The 17,482-nt window shown below is 41.4% G+C and overlaps 1 protein-coding gene and 1 long non-coding RNA gene across 3 annotated transcripts in view; one reads left to right on the forward strand and one right to left on the reverse strand.

Moving 5' to 3' along the window:
- Nucleotides 1-1,409: 1,409 nt before the first annotated feature.
- On the reverse strand, nt 1,410-15,524 carry CD180 (CD180 molecule). Of its 2 annotated transcripts, none has more exons than XM_029217138.1 (3): nt 15,276-15,524; nt 7,494-7,660; nt 1,410-3,693 (listed from the first exon to the last, which is right to left on the reverse strand). In XM_029217138.1, the coding sequence occupies exons 1-3, from the start codon at nt 15,363-15,365 to the stop codon at nt 1,965-1,967; spliced, it is 1,986 nt and encodes a 661-aa protein (XP_029072971.1). In that variant the 5' UTR covers nt 15,366-15,524; the 3' UTR covers nt 1,410-1,964. The 2 variants fall into 2 exon arrangements, with proteins under 2 accessions (XP_029072971.1, XP_029072972.1); XM_029217139.1 differs by having other exon boundaries at nt 7,494-7,656; nt 15,276-15,387.
- The window catches only part of LOC114892345, a 91,837-nt gene continuing 76,346 nt past the window's right edge, over nt 1,992-17,482 (forward strand). The window contains exons 1-3 of the long non-coding RNA XR_003792704.1: nt 1,992-2,116; nt 2,532-2,657; nt 3,510-3,585. This is a non-coding gene — a long non-coding RNA (uncharacterized LOC114892345). The remainder of the gene's footprint in view (nt 2,117-2,531; nt 2,658-3,509; nt 3,586-17,482) is intronic.

Genomic DNA, 17,482 nt, shown 5'->3' on the forward strand with positions numbered 1-17,482 from the left:
TCCTCAAGGCAGGGACAGGGTGAGGTGAGTGAGGCACCCACCTTGGGCGCCAAAAACTCAGTAACGAAGAAGCATAGTATTTTAATGCAACATCAAGATATCAAAACTAATGTAAAGTATCCACAAGGAACAAAAATACCAAAATTTTAAGCAAAGGCAGGACGGCTACTTGTGATTTTCCTTTTGCCTCAGGTTCTAATATGGTTCCGCATGGTGCTGTTGTGGATCCTGGCTATGTTTAAAAACTTTTGATGTTTATCACGGACGTTTTTTTGCATTAATTTAAAGTCTTAAGAGTAACTTTTTTGCCTGATTACTGAGTTTTTTGGTTCCCCCTTAAATTTTGCACCCAAATCAAGTGCCTCACTCCCCTTACCCTAGCCCCCCCGTCTTGTGTCCTTAACCAAGAACATATGGGAAAACTTAGGCTCCTGTGTAGTATTACAGGAAAAAATCCCCTAAGACTGGCAAAGCATTTGCAGTGAAGGTTTATGGCTTTCCTTCACTATTCCTTTGTCTTTCCTGCTTTTCCTGGGGGTACAGAGGTAAAGAGCTGGTCCCCAAGTTTCTACTCTGTTCCACTAATATGCCCTCAACCTAAGGGCTAATCAATTCTCATTGGTCGTTAATCAATTTTTACGTTGGTATCCAATCAGAATTTTATAACTATAAGCTACCATCTCTAGCCTAAAATGGGTTATTCAGCTCAATCCAGGCCTTATAAATGCAACACCTGAGTACAAGAGCTCAACTCTGTTGTCTGCCAATGCAGATTTCAGAAGATCAAGCCCTGCGTGGGTGTCACCCTTTGGACCTTGAGAAGAAGGCCTAAGTCATTACACTGCCAGCTTCCCTGTTCTCTATCTGCATTTAATGATTTTGTCCCCTCTCTGTTGCTGGTATAATCTTTGCAATACCCCCAGCCTCAACAGAAACTACTGCTCACTCAAGCAGCTTACTGTGTTCCCAGTGGTGAGTGTGCCGGGATGCTTTCTTTCCTCCACTAGTTTTTCATTGTAAATGTGCTATCTCAGTTGCTATCCCTGGTGAATAGGCTTTTGAGAGCTGGCCTGGGAACCAAACCACCATTTATCTCATGGTTCCTGTGAGAAAGAAGCTTCTAAGGACCAGACATTCAAATGAGAAGAGCGTTTGGACCGCAGCCCACCTGTAAGTTAGGATCTGTAACATAATAAGAGCGAGAACACCAGGTAGGTAGAAAAAGTCTCCTTGGTTCTGAAGTGAGGGTGGCCAATGTGCAAAACTCCTAAATCCTGGGGGAGGGGCATCCTGGCAGGGGTGTCTTTTTTTTTTTTTTTTTTTTTCTTGGAGCTATTTGCACTGCAGAGGCATTGTAGAATCCTTGGAGAAGTAAGGACTAAGGAGGTTAACGAAGTCAATTTGATGGCAAGATTCATTTTTCAGCCTCTTCTTTTAAATTCTTTGTTTTCTCTTTGTCATTTAAAATAAGCTTTGAGACTTTATCTCCAACTTGTTTCCCAAATGGCTACATTACTGAGAACTCAGACCCAAGCACAATGCCCAAGCTGTGGGGGAGAGAGCTGGGGAGCTGTGGTCCTTGGCACTGCCAAGCTGTGGGAGTTGATGACCTCCTTTTAGGGTCAAGGTGGGAGGTGCTTCAAAGGATGCTCATGAATGGAAGTGATGGCGTCCTAGTAGGTTACTCTCCTGGCCCTTCCCTGCCATGGGTCCTTCTCAACTTCTAGCCACCTTCCATGTGAGGAAAAGGCTCTGTGTCTCTCACAGCTGCATCTGGCCCTCTGGCCCTAGTCAGTTTACCTTCCCAGGAGACTTACTAGTTCTGGGATTCAGCAAAGCACAGGGAATCCCTACCCAGCTCCAGGAACCCATCTGAAAAGTCTGGTCACTAACAAACAACAGTTCCTTTACTGAGGGCAATTTTGCTAAACATATTTATTTTCTATCTCTAGAAATCTTCAGCACTAAATGTGCTGGTATTTCCACCTAAGAAGAAATTTAACTGAAAATATGAGCAGAATGATGAGCAGGAATACAAATACTACAAGAAAGAAAATGCCCATACCTGTCATCCCACAAGACAGTTTGACATCAGACAGCTTAACTCCCCTTAAAGGTGGGGGATTTGCACACACGGTCTCCTCCGAGCCCTCGAGTTTATGCAGGTTTTCTTTGTACCATGTTATGAAATGGATATTTGAGCAAGTGCAGTCCAGGGGATTGTGACTTAAATTAATGGTGCTCTGCTGAGACAAGGTGGGGAGGAGATGGAATGGGATGATGCGAATGTTATTGGCGGCCAGATTGAGGTAGATCCCCTTAAGAGGGCTAAGAGCATCCATGCTATCACCTGTCAGGCTGTTGTGGCTTAAGTCTAAGTGGCTCATTTTCCCAAGGCCGTGGAATGCTTGCTGGTCTATGGAGAGGAGATCACAAGAGGATAAAATCAGAATCTCCAAGCTACTCACTGTCTGAAATAGGTTGGTCTTTGAGATGCTCCCATCTTGAAAGTGATTCCCTTGTACATTCAGATGCCGGAGATCCAGCAGGCCTTCTAGAAGGTGCCGATTGCTGGTATCAAGGAGGCAGTGAGAGAGATTCAGAACCCGCAGGAGATGGAGGTTTTGGAAAGGACTTTGTGAAGCCTTAACACGCAGGTGGGTAAAGGCCAAATCCAGTAGTTCTAGCCAAGGACATTCTTTGAACGCCTGATCCTCGAGACCAAGGGGCTCATTGTAGCTCAGGTTTAAGTATTGCAAGTGGGGCAGGTTTTTGAGTTGCAGATTGCAGCAGTCAGAAGCCTCAATATCACTGTGACTTAAATCAAGCTTCTGAAGATTCTCTAGTTTTTCCAAACACCTGGCACCAAGGTCAAGTTTCTTCCTGTTGCCTTTGACATAGAGGTCTGTAAGGGACGGGAAACTGGCAGCATTGATTTGACACAATTGGTCAAAACTATTTGCATTGAGAACTAATTTCTTGAGAGAGTTCATACCCTCAATTCCAGAGGGTAATCCTTTCAAGTGAGCTGCCGTCAGATCCAACTCCTGGAGTCCAGTGAAGCACCGAAATGTAGAAGGTGAGAAGCCATCGAAATGGTGCTTTTGTAGGTTGATGCTCTCAACAGCCATGTCACAAAGTCCCTCAAATGTGGCTGAAGTGAGGTCTTGGTCATCAGTGTCCTCAAATGTCCCCAGCCAAAGAGACTGAATAGTAGAGTTCTGTAGACCTTTCAATATAACAGATAAGTTGAGAGACCCTCCAAATTTCAAACTTTGAAAGATTTTTGAATTGAAAGCCCCAGGCTCAATGCCTTTAATGTCATTGCCATTGAAGTTAAGGCTTAGGTTCGTGGCCTGTTCCAGAGCGTTTATGTCTTTACTAGAGATGTAGTGTATAGCATTATTCTGAAAATCCAGGACTTTCAGATTCCGTGTTGGGAAGTTTTCTGGGAGATTAATGGAGGAAATACAGTTGCTTCCAAGGTGCAAACTTTCCAAGTTTTCCAGGTTGTGCACTGGGATAAACTCAAGACTGGATATTCCTGTTTGGGTTAAGAAAAGATGCTTCAGCAACTTGGGCCCGGTAAGTGATGTTTCTGCCATGAATATCAGGGGATTTCCAGTTAACACAATGGTGTTCAGTTGATGATGGTTTTGAAAAGTATCTTCATGTACCCAGTTAATCTGGCACCTTAAAAAGATAACAGTATTTAATAAGAATTAATTAGGGAAAAGAAAAAAATTCTGTCACAGTGACCTATAGTAACAAAGCCATCTTTTGTGTATAGTAAAAACAGTGTACATTATTATTCAAAGTAAAACATAATAAACTTTCTTCAGTACCCACAGATGGCCTGTTGAGTTAATGACTAGCCTCAGATCTGAACACTCTGATTTAGAATTTTTTTCCAGATATTTTACATTGAACTCTCAGAGGTTTGTGTTTGGAACAGTTTAGTGGTTTGATTGTAGGCAAAATCAAACTATTATTTACTATTATAAGTGATATAAAATATGTCTTATATACTGCATAATATATAACATATGCTATGTAAAGTATGAATCTGTGTCATCCTGGGCAAGTCACAACTTTTTTCAACCTCAGTTTTTTCTTCTCTACATTATAGCAACGATGATTACTTTGTAGAATGGTTGTGATTCAAATGGTATATATGAAAATGCCCCATAGAAATATGGAACACTAGAGGTTCAGAGAAACCCATCCTGATATTACACCTAAAAATACTGGATTTTATATACACACACACACACAAACACACACACACACACACACACACACACACACAGCTCCCCTGAAGGTCAGTAAGGGAATTACTTAGAAATGCATTGTCAAAGGGAAGCTTGAATCCATAGAACCAAGGGAGTTCTGGAGCTAGTTTTGTCATATCTGTCAATATTTGCCAATCCCTAGTGGCCTAGAGCCTGGGTGTTAATGAGCCACATGGACCAGTGTCAGGAGACAAACTTGGGGACAGGATAGGAGGTCTTATCAAAACCTGCAAACTACCAAGACCCTCAAAGGATCCTTTCAATGGGTGACCTTAAAAAAGAAAACTCACAGAGGGAGACCTTTAGGATATGCTTTTGTCTTGGCCTTGGCTCTGGGTAGAACAACAACAACAAGAACAACAAGAAAAGTCTCCTCTGAGATCCTTTAACCAGAAGCTTCCACCTATGAGAACTGTAGCCTGAATTTATGCTACCTCTGTGGACTTCCCCAAAGAAACCCAAGTGGAAAATTTAGCTTAAAGCAGTTCCAGGATGGTAGTGACTTTAGGTAACTAGCAGAAGTAAAGAGAAACCTTTTCTGGAGTCATGTACTTACTTAATTTTTTATAAGAAGAACTTTCAAATGTACATAAAAGTAAAGAGAATAGTACGATGAACTTCCGTATATCTTTCACACAAATGCAACAATTCTCACATTTTTGCCATTTATGCTTCTTTGCTTCATCTATACCTACTTCTCTCTCCTAAATTATTTTATGTCAAATCCTAGGTGTCCATACATATTTCAGTATGCATCTCCAAAAAAATAGGCTTATTTTCCATAGCCATGATGCCATTGTCACACATGAAAATATTAATAATTCATTGGCATTATCTAGTTCCAGGAAAACATTTTAAACAAAGATTTACACAAAGTTCCACATGAAAAATGAGCTCAAAATAAAATTCACTAAACACATAAGGAAAACACATTAGCTTAAGTCAGCCAAAAAAAGAAGTTCTACAGAATCAGATTTTAAAAGGTAGCAGATGCCAAAGTTATCAGATATATCTGATAATGTGTATGTATATATATATATATATATATGATATATAAAGAATATATTACATAGCTGATATGTATTGAATATTATCAGAACATATAATAAATATGCTTTTGTCAAACATATGTTTGATATGTTTAAAGGTAACACCAAGAACCAAAAGTATGATGCAGGAAAAAATATTAAAACTGATCTCATATATTTGTAAAATGAAGAATCAGTGAAACTTATTGAAATGGGAGAAGTTAATAATTGAAATTATAAGCCAATGGATAGTTTATACAGGAGATTAAACACAGCTGAAGAGGATATTAATGGACTAGGAGTAAATATGAGAAAATTACCTAGAATGTAGTCCAAAAAACAGAGAGTTGGAAAACAAGAAAGAGAGATTAAGATATATAAAGGACAGATAAGAGGATGCAATATAAGTCTCATCAGAGATCCAAAGGAGATACAGGAGTGAATGGGGGCAAACCGGAGTTCAAATTGATAGTGGCTAGAATATTTTAGAATTGATGAAAGACGCCAATCTCACATTCAAGGAGCCTGACAATCTACACAGTGCATCGCTGTGATATTACAGAATTCCAAGGACAAAGCGAAGCTATTGGAAATGTCCAGAGAAGAAAAGACAGATTGCCAACGTGCGAACAACGACTAGACAGATAGATGACCTCCCAACAGCAACAGTGGGAGACTGGAATGATAGCCTCAAAGGGCCGAGAAAAAAACAACTGTCCACCTAGAATCATACGCCAGAAAATGCTATCTTTCAAGAATCAGAGTGAAATAAAGATATCTTCAGAAAAACAAAAACTGAGGGAGTTGACTGCTAACAGACACTCACTAAAGAAATGTCTAAGGAGGTGCTTTAGGAGAAAGGAAGATGATTCCAGAGAGGAAGATCTGAAAAGCAAGACAGAAGAATGAGAAAAGGGGATAGAAAGCAAGTTAGTAAATCTAAGGACACCACGACTGTGTTAAGCAATAAAAACAGTGCCTCATTTGTAGCCAGATAACAGGTGGGGAGGGGAGCAGAGGAGGAGGTTTTAGAAAGTATGAGGTCCTATTTTTATCACTTTTTCAAAATAGCAGTAGAGGAAACTAATAAAAGTCCTTCAGCTACAAAAGCTATCCTGGCCCAACACTTCTTAAAAATGTGGTCAAACTCATCTCATCTGAAAATGAGAAATGATAAAGGAGAGGGAAAGTAAATTTCTTTGTGGCAAAGCTAGGTAGGTAACAGAAAGATCTGAAAGGGCAAGGCTTTCTCTCAGTTGTATCTAACGGAGTCTTGGCTGGGAGGTAGCCTAGGGTTATTTGGGGGACTCTGGACTGGGAGTCAGGAAAGCAGAGTCCCAGTTTCCTTCCCGTGTGACCTTAAGCAAGCTCATAAAATCTCCTTGAACCTCTGTTTTCCCATCTAACACAAGTGGGATGGCAGTATGTACCATACCTACCTCCCACTGGTGGTTATGCAGATGTGAACGTACAGTTCTATGTATGTGAATACTCTCCTGCTCTGTAGAAGCTTAAGTTGAAGGACCAAAGTAGAATAAGTAGAGCTGCTGCAAGGGGTGCAGACCTCATCCACATACGGAGCCCTTTCCCCCATTACACACACACACACACACACACACACACACACACACACACCAGCTGCATTTCCCTTTCACTCTCTTCCCTTATTTGCTTATGATATTTGCTTCTGCCTGCTGGTTCACAAGCACTGGTTCAGCATTTAGAATCCTAATTCTGCCTCTGAAACCAAATAATGGAACTCTTTTTTACCAACTTTCAGGAAAAAATTAGTAGATGGCATGTATTTCTCCTCTAATTTTTTTCTTAAAATGTCACACCCATTAATAGTCAACTATGTTAAAATATACGATGATGTGGCATCTGATTTAGTAGAAGATTTATTTTCAGTTTTGTTATTGATATTCCTTAGAACTTCATAAACAGCACTGCTGACACAATCTAGTTTGAGAACAAGCCACTTTCCTCTCCATTGATTGGTGCTTATTTAAATTATATTTTACCTGTATAAAAATATTTCATGGGAAAGGGTAAACATGCAGAATAAGCATGTTGTCCCTGTGCCCCAAAAGAAGGTCGTGGAAACAATTTGAATGCAAGTTGTGTTTTGACCTAAGTAAAACATCGAGCACACGCAAGGAACTCAGATACATACCTGGTCAAATCCAAGAAGATAAGATTTATGAGTCTGCTGAAGGTTATATTTTGAATTGCAGGCAAGAAGTTAAAGCCGAATTCCAAAAATTCTGTTGTATTTGGTAGAGTGTCAGGAATCTCTCTGAGACCTAAATTTTCACAGTTATATGTCTTGTTGGCTTCTTTCTGATGAGAGAAACAATGTAAATTAATATCAGACAGTATATGGTATATGGTTGACTATCTAGCAGAATTACATGTTTTATCCTTTGAGCAGCAGTCTTACTTCTAGGAATCTTCACCAAATATAATACTTGGAAAAACACAAAATGACTTATGCATAACATTATTCATTTTAGTATTTTTTTTACAATAGCAAAACATTGGCAATGATCAGATTATCCATCCACATAGGACCACTTGAACAAAATATGGTATATTCACTGAATGGAACCCTTTGTAGCTGAAAAAAGGATAAGCATGATCTCCATAAACTGATAATGGAGTGATATACAGGTTTATTGTAAGGTGAAAAAAGCAAGGTGCAGAACGTCTATTAGTATATATTGTATATGGTATACAGTATGCTACCTTTTGTGTAAGGAAGGTATGTGTGTATTTTCCTACATTTACAAGAAGAAACCATGGGGAAAAACCGCAAATTGGTTATATTTAAGGGAAAGGAAGGAACCAGATGGAGGAGCGGGGATGAAAACAAGGCTTCCCTGAGCGCAATTTTATAGTTTTGATTTTGGATGCATGGAAATGTTTTCTTTCACTTTGAAACAAACAAATCAATTCTAGATTAGCTTCGACAAAAGAATACGATCAGATATTACATTCTTTGTGATGTGATGCAGTATGAAGTACACAGCACCACCTGTGAAGTATTGCCAAAAAAATTTAACCTTAAATCCAATCAAGACTTTAGGCCTAACTTTCAGTCTATACGTGATTTGGGGGATTTCAGGTAAACAGCACCACAAGGTAGCAGTCAGCCAAAGGCAGAAGGTGGAGCATTCCATAGCATGACTGACTTCGTTTTATCAACACATGAATGATGTTTGGTGGAAGTGGAGAGCAAGGGGGTGAGACGAGAATAGGAGGCTGCTCTTATAAAAAGAGACAGATACAAAAGCTACTTCAGAGACATGACCAAAAGATAATAGAATAGCCCTTCTTTTCTAAATTTTTTATTGAAGTATACTTGACTTACAATGTCATGTTAGTTTCTGGTGTACATCAAAGTGATTCAGTTATACATATATGTATGTGTGTATATATATTATATATATATATTCTTTTCCATTATGTTTTATCACAGGGTATTGAATATAGTTCCCTGTGCTATACAGTAGGACCTTGTTGTTTATCTGTTTTATATAAAATAGTTTGCATCGGCTAATCTCAAACTCCCACTCTAATCCTCCCTCACCGCTACTCCCTTGGCAACCACAAGTCTATTCTCTATGTCTGTGAGTCTGTTTCTGTTCTGTAAATAAGTTCATTTGTGCTGTATTCTAGATTCCATGTATAAGTGAAATCAATGGTATTCGTCTTCTTCTTTAAGACCTGCTTAGTATGATAATCTCTAGGGTCCATCCATGTTACTGCAAATGGAATTATTTCATTCTTTTTATATATATACTACATCTTCTTTATCCATTCATCTGTTGATGGACATTCATGTTGCTTCCATGTCTTGGCTGTTGTAAATAGTGCTGCAATGAATATTGGAGTGCAGGTGTCTTTTCAAATTATAGTTTTGTCTGTACATATGCCCAGGAGTGGGATTTCTGGATCATATGACATAGAGTAGCCCTTCTTTAGACGCTGATTCAAATAAAGCATTTGGGAAAAGACATTTTATCAGGGAACTTTGAATGAGGACAGGATATTAGAGAATACTAAGAAATTGTGAATTTTGTTAATAATAATGACCTTGCCGTTATGTAGGAGAAATGTTCTTATTTTGAGTTGCATTTTGAAGGATTTAGAGGCAAAATGACATGGTGCTTGGGATTTGCTTTAAAATACTTTGGCAAGAAAGGAAGGAGTGGATAGCAGAAATCAGTAGGCAAAACGTTGATGGTTGTTGCATGTGGAGTGATGCACGCAAGGTTCCCTGTAACTAAGTGCTTTTGTACATATTTAGAAATTTTCTTAATACAACCTCTTTTAAAAAGAACTAGCAGCATGGCACAGATCTTAGGTCATAGGTCTTGTAATCTTGAAGAATGACTGAGTTTTAAATCTCTGGAACTGTGGGCTGCTGATACCAGACCTAACACTTGGGCACAGCCCTGCACATAAATTCACAGGACTTCCTCATTCTGGGTCCCCAGGAGAGTCAAGTGTTCTGACGTCTGTTGTTTACGGCTTGCTAGAAGTGCAAACTCAAGTTATAGATCTTGGACTAACTAGGTAAAAATGGGAAGGGGTTAGTAAGAAGCCTATAGAATTGTGGACTCGTAATTTATCTGGATGACGCCTTAGGGTAAAGGATCGTGGGGCAGGTATGAAGGTCTGTTGGGGTATATTTTGCATGGGGAGGCTCCAGGGAAGGAAAGAAATGATCTCCAAGAAAAGTACACTTGGGGATACAAAGAAGAAAGACATCCCAGAACCATAGGCCATCTCTCAGCTCATCTCAGGCTCCATGTGATTTCATCCAACCTTTCAGGCCCTGCTTTCTCTGTGCCACACAGGGGTCTCACTAGATGCCCCATTGAGACTGCCCTGGACTGGGAAAGACCTGCCCCATGAGGGTCTAAATCAGCAGCTGCCCTCATCCTGAGGTGCAAACAGGTCTGCTTAGTTAGAAACAGAAGATGGCACACATCCGCCTTTGCTCTGAGGTGTGACATTTTAGAGGTGTTGCTAATTTAACTGCTTTTTCCTTTATTCACTCCAACTTCTGATTAGTTGGGCACTTTTTTGTAGGTACAGTGAGCATGCTCATTTACAGGAAATCACTGGTTTTCTTCTATATTGTGACAATATTAAGAAAGCCACTGATTTCTTGTAATCCATAATTGTTTCATGCACCCAAAGCCCTTCAGGCACTGCCACAAATCTACATAATGCCCTTGAAATGCACACTTTGCCTTTAAAACATATTTGATTGACTGGTGGGGGAAAACACATGCTGCTAGACCCCTCTTTGGTGCCCCCTGAACATGGAAGACCTAGAGAGAAGATGTCTGTGCAGCTGCTAAGGTCTGGATTAGCTTTGAGGAGACGTTTTTCTTTTCTAGTCTCCACTGGCATAGCTGATGTCATATATACGTGGAGAAAGGGGGCCTTTTCTCAATTCATCTCACTCTATTCTGGTCCTTTAGCAAAAGGCTCGACGTTGGCAATTCCCTCCTTTTCCAGAATATAATGTGCCCGTGACAACTAAATTGTATGCTTTACTAAGCACTTAACTGCATTAATGTGATCCCCAAAGTTGGAATGGAGTACTAGCTCTCCTGAGCCAGTGGCCTGAGGGAGCGCCTAGCAAATGGTAAGGAATAGCTCAGTTTCAACCCAGTGAAAACCCAAGAACCAGTGCATGACACTTCCCGGGAGTACTGAGAAGCCCACCACCACGAGCCTGGGTCGTAACACTCAATAATCTCTAGTTACATAAACTGCAATGAAGTATCTGCCCTTGATTCCTAGAGAAAGACGCAAATGACAAGAACTGCAGCTCATAAGAAAATTTGAAAACCAAACACATTTCAGAGACTCTTCTGGGCTCTTGTGCCACGGCTTTCACAGCCACACTCCCGTACAATCACTGCATCTCATTTCCGAGTCTCTTTTGTCTCCTGTAATCTGAAATGATTCTTCAGCCTTTCCTGGTCTCTCCTGGCATTGATAAATTTTTTTTAAGAATCCAAGCTCATAGTTTGCAGAATGTTACTCCTTTGGGGTTTGTATGTTTCCTCATGATTTGATTCAGGTTATACATTGATCATAGAACTACATCAGTGAGATTGTTATCTTATTCACTGTCAGTTTTCACAGCAAAACTTTCTAGGGGTGAGTTCTGATAGCATAGCACAGGATTCCCGGGCAGCAGAATGATAATACAACGGAGCAGGAAAGGACAGGGTGTAAAAGAGGATTGCTGGGTCCTGACTGTGTGGCCACTGCCATTTTGCCCAGGGCTGGGCCAGCTGTGAGGACCACGGGTTCAGTTGCTTTTCTAGGCAGACACCCACCACCGCTTTTGCAGCTCCTGTGGTTTCTCTGAGCCCCACATGACCACTTCTTATAGACCCAGACTTTATCGCTAGATCTCAGTCTAGGGTCAGTTTCCAAAGTCACTTTCTCATTCTTCTGCTTTGGCCATTCCATCGCAGACAGGACCCTTCTGGATGTGAACTTAGGCAGCAAGCAGGGCTGAGACAAAGCCAGGTGGTATTCAGGACAACTGCCCCATGCCCGTCCCTAATCCATATCGTGGGCATTTGCACTGGGACCTGTGCCGGTCACTTCATCTCCAGCTCCGCCTCAGAACTGCGCCTTTACACAGAGCAGGACTCCCAAGTGCTACATCTTTGTCTGCAATCCCTTTCCCCTCCAGGTATTCATTTGCATTTTTTCAATCAGGATCTTATTTTGCTTCTTTCTGCTGCATCTCTAACCCCCTGCCATTCCACAATATTTTCTCTCCTCACAAGTGCTGAGATCATTTTCTGATTTCAAATTCTCTGAGTTTCACGCAAGTGCTAATCCCACTTGTTGGGATGTCTCCTCTGCACTTGGTACCCACAGCAGCCAGCTCCGCCAGGCACGAGGAGTCTGGGACACTGAACCCCAGCCCTCCCTCGGTGATCACTCCTCTATCCAGAGATAGCAATTTGACTGAGCCAAATCACAGAGTAATAATGACTCTCTGAAAATAAAACAAAACACTCCCAAGAGGTCACAGCCCTAAAACTTGGTTGTCAGTCTAACTCCTCCAGGCAAGGGGCACTCCAATTATAAGTGGTTCTTTTTCTGTGTGTCTTGAGGCAGACTGCCCAGGTTCAAATTCCAGCTCTCAACTACCAAGCTGTGTTCTCTGAGCCTCCTTTTTTGCCCAGCTGTAGATCAAGGACAATAACCCCTGTTGGCAGACCAACTCTGAGGATTAATGAGGTAATGATGCACATCACTCTCACAAGAAAAGTTAGCATTTCCCTGGATCATCAAAACATCATTGTCATCGTCTAGAGCTATTGGGAAGCCCTTGTATCCATGAACTTGGAGCTCTCTTAAAATAGAGCTCTACTTAAACACTCTCCCCATACCTAGACCCAAAAGACTGTCTCCTACCGTGGTTTTAAGGGGGCAGAATAGTCAAGATGAGCCCATTTGAAATGAGGAGGCATGCCTGCACTCCCAAGCAATTATTCAAGAGCACATCTAAAATGTTACCTGAGTCCAAATCACAGAGCACTGAATTCCAGCTACTCTTTGCATATTGGCCAGCCTCCAAAAACCTGGTCGTAGATCTAACTTTGTTACTTAGGATACACATACCTACATGAACACACACAGAGCATTTAATCATGGAAGGTTCTATGTGGAGTATTTACGAGTGTTTGTTATAATATTTTTAGAATATTTTAGAATTTGTCAAGGTTTGACGTTTTTTTCAAACAAAAAGTTTTATTAAAAAATTCATCCTGACTCTTACCTCACATCATAGGCAAAAAGCAATTCCAGATGGACTGTAAATGTACATGTGAAACTTAGAAATAAATACCATATGATAAAACTTCCAGAAGAAAACATAGGATAATATCTCCATGGCCTTGCGTTGGCAAAAACTTCATTTTATTTTTAAGTTATTTATCTATCTATCTGTCAGCTGTCTATCTATCTATTTATTTAGGCTGCGCTGAGTCTCCGCCGCTGTGTGTGGGCCTCTCACTGCTGTGGTCTCTCCCGTTGAGGAGCATGGGCTCCAGGTGGGTGGGCCCCATCAGTTCCGCGCGTGGGCTCAGTAGTTGTGGCTCGCGGGCTCTAGAGCACAGGCTCAGTAGTTGTGGCTCGCGGGCCCAGCCGCTCCCCAACAAGTGGGACCCTCCCGGACCAGGGATCGAACCCGCATCCCCTGCATTGGCAGGTGGACCCCCAACCACTGCGCCACCAGGGAAGTCCCGGCAAAAATTTCTTAAACAGAACAGATATGCACTGAAAATAAACAAAGGAACAATGATAAATCAAGCAATATTACAATAAAAGGTTTCTGTTCATCAAAAAATGTCAAGAGAGTGAAAAGGCAAGCCACAGAGTGGGAGAATATATTTGTAATGTGATAAAGAACCTGTATCCAGAATACATGAAGAACCACTACAAAAACAAAAAACAAAATACAGACAACGTAAGAGAAAATGGGCCAAAGACTTGAAATAGGCACTTACACACACACACACAAACACACACAAGGATACATAAATATACTCAATTTAATTATTTATCAGGAAAATTAAAAATCCCAGTAAAATACCACTATCCATCAGAAGAGCTAATGTTCTTAAACAAACAATAGCAAATGTCAGTGAGGCTGTAGGGCAATCAGAACTCATATCCATTGCTGGTGAGAATAAATGGGTACCAACCCATTGAAAAACTGTTTGGCAATATTTACTGAAGTTAAACATATGTGTACCCTATGACCAAATACATCTACTCCCTATTATACACCTAATAAATATTTGTTTACTAAAGACCTAGGTAAGAATATCCAAAGCAGCAACATTCATAATAGGCAAAAAATTGAAAACAATGCAAATGTCCACTAACAGTAGAATGTAAAAATAGATAGTTTCGCTAATAAAACAGAATACCATTCAGTGATTAATGGAGCACATGATGGCTGCACACAACATCATATATAAATATCACGTGTTTGATACTGAGTGGAAGCAGCCAGACACAGAAGGGTACACACTGTATGGTCTCATGCACACAAAATTCAAAAAGAGGCCAAGTCAATTTTTGGTGATATAAGTGAGAGTACTGGATGGTCTTGGGGCTAGTGACCGGGAGGAGACATGAGAGGGCTTCTGAGGTGCTGAGAAATTTCTGTTTCTTGATCTGTGTGCTGCTCACACAGATGTGTTCACTTGGTGAGAACTCATTGAGCTCTACACTTAGGACTGGTGAGCTTTTCTGTATGTATATTTTACTTCAATAAAAAATTTACTGAACTCAAAACAAAACCAAACCCTTATTTTCAGGATAGGGCCTGATAAATTCATGGTGGTCACATGAACATATATACAGTATGTGTTAATTTTGCTGAAACTGAAGAGGAAGAATGAATGAGGAAAGGAAAACAAGAGGAAGGAGTGGGCAAGCTGGAGTGAATTTCACCTGAAAAAGGGCCAAACCGTTAAATCAAAAGCTTCCTCTCCTACCACTTCTACTTTATCTCACCTTTCTGAAGCAGGACTCTTTGGGGAAGTGGCCATGTGCTGGGAGCTTGGACAAACGCTCCTCCATGCTAGGGAGCAGGTTTGGAGGTCTGCTCTTTGCACTGGGACCCTGTTGACATCTTATGTCCCAACTGGGATTATTTGGGGGAAATTGTTTGCAGACAATTGCAACAATTGCAGGAAATTGTTGCAACCCTCACTTCTTCCTACTATGAACCTTTGAGATCATCTCCCCGGCTGAGCTTTTTGGTTCCTTTTTCACTGTAAAGAAAAACTCCTGCACACCTCGTTGCCCTTTTAAGGCTCGGATAGGACTGCACGCCGAATCTCAACATTTCCAGGTGGTTTAATCTGGACAAAGACAAATAGTTTGGACTCACCTCGGTGCACATTGGATCTGAGGAGGTGACGACTTTACAGCTGGCAGAAATCAGCACCGCCAACAGGAAGCAGCCGACGCGGGGAGCCATCACAGGACCGAGGCAACCCAGCTTGGTAGGGTTAGCTAATGCCTGGAGCTGTGAAATCGAATCAAGCTATGATGGCCTCGATAATCTGGCAGCCAGAGAGTGCTCAGAAGGGTAATCTGAGAACAAGAACTGCTGTTGACGGCTCAGCGTTTGGTGGCTTTTTGCTGCAAAAAAGGGGAAGTCCTTTCTGCATAGTACCCATTCTTGCCAAAAATAGCTGAGCACCCAGCCTCAGAATGGCCCAGTGCATTTCCTGGCCAACATGAATCAGTTGCACAGTTCCTTTTCGCTGGTCACATGGACTCTCAGGGTCATGGTTCCTAGTGACCCTAGGCGAGCTTCAACGGTTTGGCCAGCTCCAACAGCTTCTGGTCCCTTTCCATCGGAGAGGTTGTGGGAGCAGAAGTCTGTCCTCACGGAGGAGGCCACCTTGTTAGCTGGCCTAGGTGAGTGACCAGGAGAGGTGCTGGGGCACACTGGAAGGGCAGAGCACTCTGTGGGGGGCAGAGGGAAAGTACCCTGCAGTGGCACCTGCTGGAGCTGGGAACTAGGGCAAGAGGGAGCAGGGTCATCCCAGAAAGGGAGTGGAGCTGCTGCCTTGGCCACCTTCACAGTACCCACTTCTGGTCTTGGTACAGGAGGAGGACAAATCCATCCCTTGACCCCGTGATTCAGGCCTGCTAAAGCGGCTGGAGTGGAATCCCCTCTTGTTCCCTCCCAAGGTGACCCAGGGAAGTAGAGGCCACTGCCATATACAGAGCAGTCTGACTAAGAGAGAGAAGAGTTAAGGGTGCCAGCCTTGGCTCTATTTTTTCTTAGAAATACCTTCAAAACAGGATTGCAACTACCCTCATTATGATGCAAGATATGGTAGTGACTAAAGAAAGTTAAAGTTCATGTATTCCTCACTGGGCTGAATTTGGCTACCTCAGACATTGTCTGTTCTCCAGTCCTTTGACATATAGGAGATATTTGGTATTACTGTCCTCCCATTCCATTTCCAAGAGCCAATTCTTAGCATCAGAGTTCACAATACCTTGAGAAAATAATACTACTACCACTACTGTGTTACAACTACTAATATGATAATTATAGTAGCTACCATTTATTGAGCACATATTATGTGTCTAAGTAGGTTTTCTTTTGTTTTATAGATATCTCCTTATCATATACTCTATCAAAGAGGTGCTATTATTTCCCCCATTTTATAGATGTAGAAACTGATGCTTAGAGGAATAAATGACCTCTCCAAGACCACACAAGTAGAAGGTGGTAGATTAGGGCTTCAGATCCAGACAGTCTCACTGCAGAGACTGTGCTATTACTCCTGATAGTTTAAGAAAGGATTTTGCCTCCTGAAAAAGCTGAAGAGTGTACGGTGTGAAGAAAGTTCTTCATCTGGAGATTTCAAAGCAGATGCGAAAAAGCAGGGGGTGGTTAGAGAAACTATGTAGTTGGCACTGTGCTAGGGCTACTACAAATAATTAGACTTTTCTGGTCACCCTTAAAACGCCATCCTCGTCAACAAAACACCTTCAGATGCTTTTGGCGAAACGCCGTCCAAGCAAACCCAGACTGATGGCAACCACCTTGCTTTGAAAAAGACACGCATCACAGTGTCACGGAGGAGTTCTTGGACTGAAAAGAGATCTACTTTGAAGCCTCAGACCCATCATTTACCAACAGAGCAAACCTGGGCAAGTCATTTGACTTTTCTGAGTCTATTTCCCATCTGAATAATAAAACAAGAATTCCAATTCCTGTTTTGCCAAAATCGCAGAGTAATTATGAGGATCCAATGGGATCATTTACATGAAAATACTTTCTTAACCTCAAAGTCCTACATAAATGTGAAGAATGTGAGGCAAAGACTCCTCTGAGTAACCAATTCCAACGTCATGTAAATATCACTCTCAGGAAATTGTCTCCTGCCCCAGAGACATTCAAAAGGCCTATTACTTTCCCTCTTAAACACAGGTTTGATGGCTCAGTTAAGGCCGTAAGATTTTGTCATTTTTCTGAGGATACACTATCTGCATATGATTTGCATATATTTGCATAATGGATTCAAAAGACTCACTGCAAGTGCATAAGACTAAAAGAAAATAAATGAATAT

This window comes from Monodon monoceros, unplaced genomic scaffold (genome assembly GCF_005190385.1).
Source record: "Monodon monoceros isolate NGI ecotype Baffin Bay Population unplaced genomic scaffold, NGI_Narwhal_1 Super_Scaffold_12, whole genome shotgun sequence".
In the NCBI taxonomy this organism is placed as follows: Eukaryota; Metazoa; Chordata; class Mammalia; order Artiodactyla; family Monodontidae; genus Monodon; species Monodon monoceros.